At 29.7% G+C, this 3,577-nt stretch overlaps 1 protein-coding gene across 1 annotated transcript; it reads right to left on the reverse strand.

Moving 5' to 3' along the window:
- Positions 1-1,906: 1,906 nt before the first annotated feature.
- Positions 1,907-3,341, reverse strand: LOC108720205 (cyclin-Y; the record flags this gene model as incomplete). Its single annotated transcript, XM_018461183.1, has 3 exons — positions 1,907-2,073; positions 2,627-2,979; positions 3,055-3,341. Coding segments are annotated over 2 exons (576 nt in total), but the record flags the coding sequence as incomplete, so codon positions are not given.
- Positions 3,342-3,577: the final 236 nt, after the last annotated feature.

The following is a 3,577-nucleotide window of genomic DNA, read 5'->3' on the forward strand; positions in this document are numbered from 1 at the left end:
ACATATTCTTTTCGTGTGTGAGTGTGTGTGTTATGTGCAACTGTCTATACATTATAATTTTAACAACATTTTGGCATCGCATGGTGTATTAATTGCTCTGTAAAGTTGTATAAATATTTCCGCAGCATACATAGCGTGTATGTATATAGTTACCTATAATATAATATGTAATGCAGTAAAAATATATTTTTATTTGTCGGACAGGCAAAATGAAAAATTATAATATGGACAGAAATTGCAAATATGTTACATTACACTCATCATCCAGCATATACTATACGTTAAAAGCTGACAAACGCACGTTATTTCGTTTCCTCCCATGTACATTGGACTTTACAGCCGTTCTATTATAAATATGATCGTTACAATACTCTGACTTTCATATAATAAAATATAAAAATAATAATAAATTGTAATTATTCTTCCTCCATCAACGGCATTCTGAAAATCCAACGGAACTTCAGATTACACTTTAATTCTTATAGACGTAACCAGTCATACAATATATAAGACTATCTTATATTTAAAGTTCTAACCGGTAGGTACAAAATATTAAATTATATCGTACATAAGTCAATTAGTAGCACGTATGATACACGATTATATTAATAGTACATTAATGGTATTCTAATATCCTTGTCATATAGTAAAATGTGAATATGATACAACTTCTAAGTTCTTTTTTTTTTCCTTAGTAATCATGTTTCTGGATGATCTTTGGAAGATTTAATTGCAAGCTTTACGAAATAAATACTTTACATAGCTGTGAGATTTAAATATTTTATAGCAATTTTATAGCCATAAAAATGCAATTTTGTAATAAGATTCATGAATTTACTCAATATATTATCTGTAAAGTATCTAAAATTAATGCATATTGCATTATAAAAAGAACGTGAACTTGATATCGAATTAACTTTCTTTCCAATAATCGTAATAGAATAGATCGATTAAAAAGAAATTCTATTATTAATAATGTGAATAACCTTGCACCAGACTGAGTAGTTTTATAAGAGAGAAAAGATGCAGCCTGATATCATGGCTTACCCTTATCTCGCGCATTATCTAAAGTTATAAATCCATGGAAGTAGCGCCATATAAAAGCAATTATTCGGACTCTAATTTATCGTGCTCTTCATTCTTAATAAGCTATAAAGGCTGATTTGCTAATATTTACGTTATTATAATATATTTATTGTAAATGGTGTTCTTGCTATGTACTATTATTCAAATTACATAAATCATCTATATCAAATCCGATATATTGAATTAAGTGTCAAAATTTTTGTTTATAAATTGTTATGCTGTACATTTGTTGATTAAAAAAATTCTAATAATACTAATAATTCTAAATAAATAAAAACCAATAAACGGTTTTTGTACTAATGTTACAAAAATGTATCAAAAGAAAGTACATTAGAAATATTATAGGCTCGTTCTTTATTGAAGAACTTTCTGACAGCAGGTGCAATAAATTGAAGAGAAACAAATCATATTTGTTTCACTTTAATTTATTGCATTCTCGTATGAACACTAGTTCAGAGAGATCATCGATAAAGAACAGATCGTATATACTAAAAATGTGTATGATTCATTTTCTAAATCCTGAATAACTTTTTTCTCATAATAATCCTTCGATGTACATGACAGTGAGAAGATAGATAAATCAAAAAAATATATTAATATATTCAAAAATAATTTGGACATATATATTAAGGTGACATGCATTACAGCATTGGCTTGTAAATTTCGGATTGGATTATCTCGATAAATTACGTAGCGTTACTAACAAATATCGATCTTTAATTTGAAACATGTATAATATATATTTTCGTCTTTTAGAATGTTATTAGTAAATCAGCCATAACTTTGATTCTTAAATTCAGTCAATATATAAAATGCTTTGGATAATGAATAGTTGACTAATATATATCACAAGTTATTTTCTCCCATAAGGACAGTACAGATAATGCTACGACTAAAAACTTTTTCTTTCTCACCCTTTGTTTCAATACGCCTCACATTCTCGTATGCTTTGTCATATCCACATTATAAGGTCCCGGACAGTAGAATCTTTGCACACAATCAACAGAAATATATTGATATTTATCGACAAATTAATAAGATTAATATTTATAGTTTTTCATAATTAATGTTATAAAAAAATTAATAAAAAAGAGAGAGTGATTAGAAACTGTACCTAGAAAGAAGGCCAATATAAAATTTCTCTATCGGAGTGATTATGATTCTTTAATACAAATAACAAAAATAATACAAATTATACATGTATTATTGGAAATTATAAAGAATTGAGAAACGTCTAAATTTGAAAGTATATTTATAACGATTAGGTTTAAGATTGTTATTGCAAACCATACTTGCAATGGAAATTCTTCCATTATGGTACATCTTTCTTAGCCGTACATACGGTATACATACGATATTTTTACATCTAGTTTAGACAATATGTAAAAACAGTTTGCCAAGAGATGTATATAATACATCAAATATTCCACAATAATTAAACAGAAGTATAACACAAATGTTTGGTAGAATCCAAACAATCTCTTTCAAAAATCATTAAAATCGATCGGTAACAATGATATCTTTACAAAATTTCACATACCTCCATTTAAAATCGGAGCAGTAACCTTGCGTGTGTTTACATCCGTTTATATCCATACATATGTTTAGGATAAAATAGCAATGCTACGTCTAGGTCCGCCTATGCACACATTGTCTAAGCTGGACCACTTTTTAATACCGGTACGTAGAGCCTCGGCTGTGACCTTATCTTCGTAAACTCTGGACATAGCTTCCAGCTTCTGCGCCTTTTCTTTACTAAGTGGTTCGCTAGGGAATGTTAATTCATTCGCTTCCGCGAGTGTACGAAGATCGAAATAATATTTGGCATACACACTCGAAGGAACATTTATGTTAAATTGCAGCATCTCCAGAAACTGTCTCTCTAATTCGTTCCTAATTAGAAATTACAATAATTATTTTCAAAAAAAGAAAATACAATAATCTAAACGTAATTGAAAATAGACTTACATATCTTCCACCGTGATGTCTTTCAGTATTTGACAGTAATCCACATTCCACACCGCCTGATCGTCCCAAACTTTGGACGCCAATAAAATAGCTCCCAGTACTATACGTTTCCAGTTGGCCGGTGTTATGTCTATTTCTGCATAAGTAAGTAGGCGTTCAAGATAAACCAACGTTATGATGGCACATTCAGCAGTAAGCTGAGCGGCATTGAACAGAGTCCTTATAAATTTATATATCTGCTTGTGCTCTGGATTATGTTTGTCGTAATCCTCTGAAACACCATCCCTCTGAAAAATAGATTTACTCAAGCACTGCCCTATAATTTTGCGCAGGAAAATCTTAAGACTTCTTTCTGTACCAGTCATGTAATTGACATTAAATGAGTAAATATACGAAAATACAAAACAATAGAAATAGATCACTGGTCTAGCAGCTAATATACTAGACGTTTCCCAACAAAAAACACAGATGACACAGTATAACACAGTGACATTTATCTTTGTTGTTTGCCAATGTTAGCCTA

This window comes from Mycetomoellerius zeteki, unplaced genomic scaffold, assembly GCF_001594055.1.
Source record: "Mycetomoellerius zeteki isolate Tzet28-1 unplaced genomic scaffold, Tzet1.0 C4505517, whole genome shotgun sequence".
Taxonomy (NCBI): Eukaryota; Metazoa; Arthropoda; class Insecta; order Hymenoptera; family Formicidae; genus Mycetomoellerius; species Mycetomoellerius zeteki.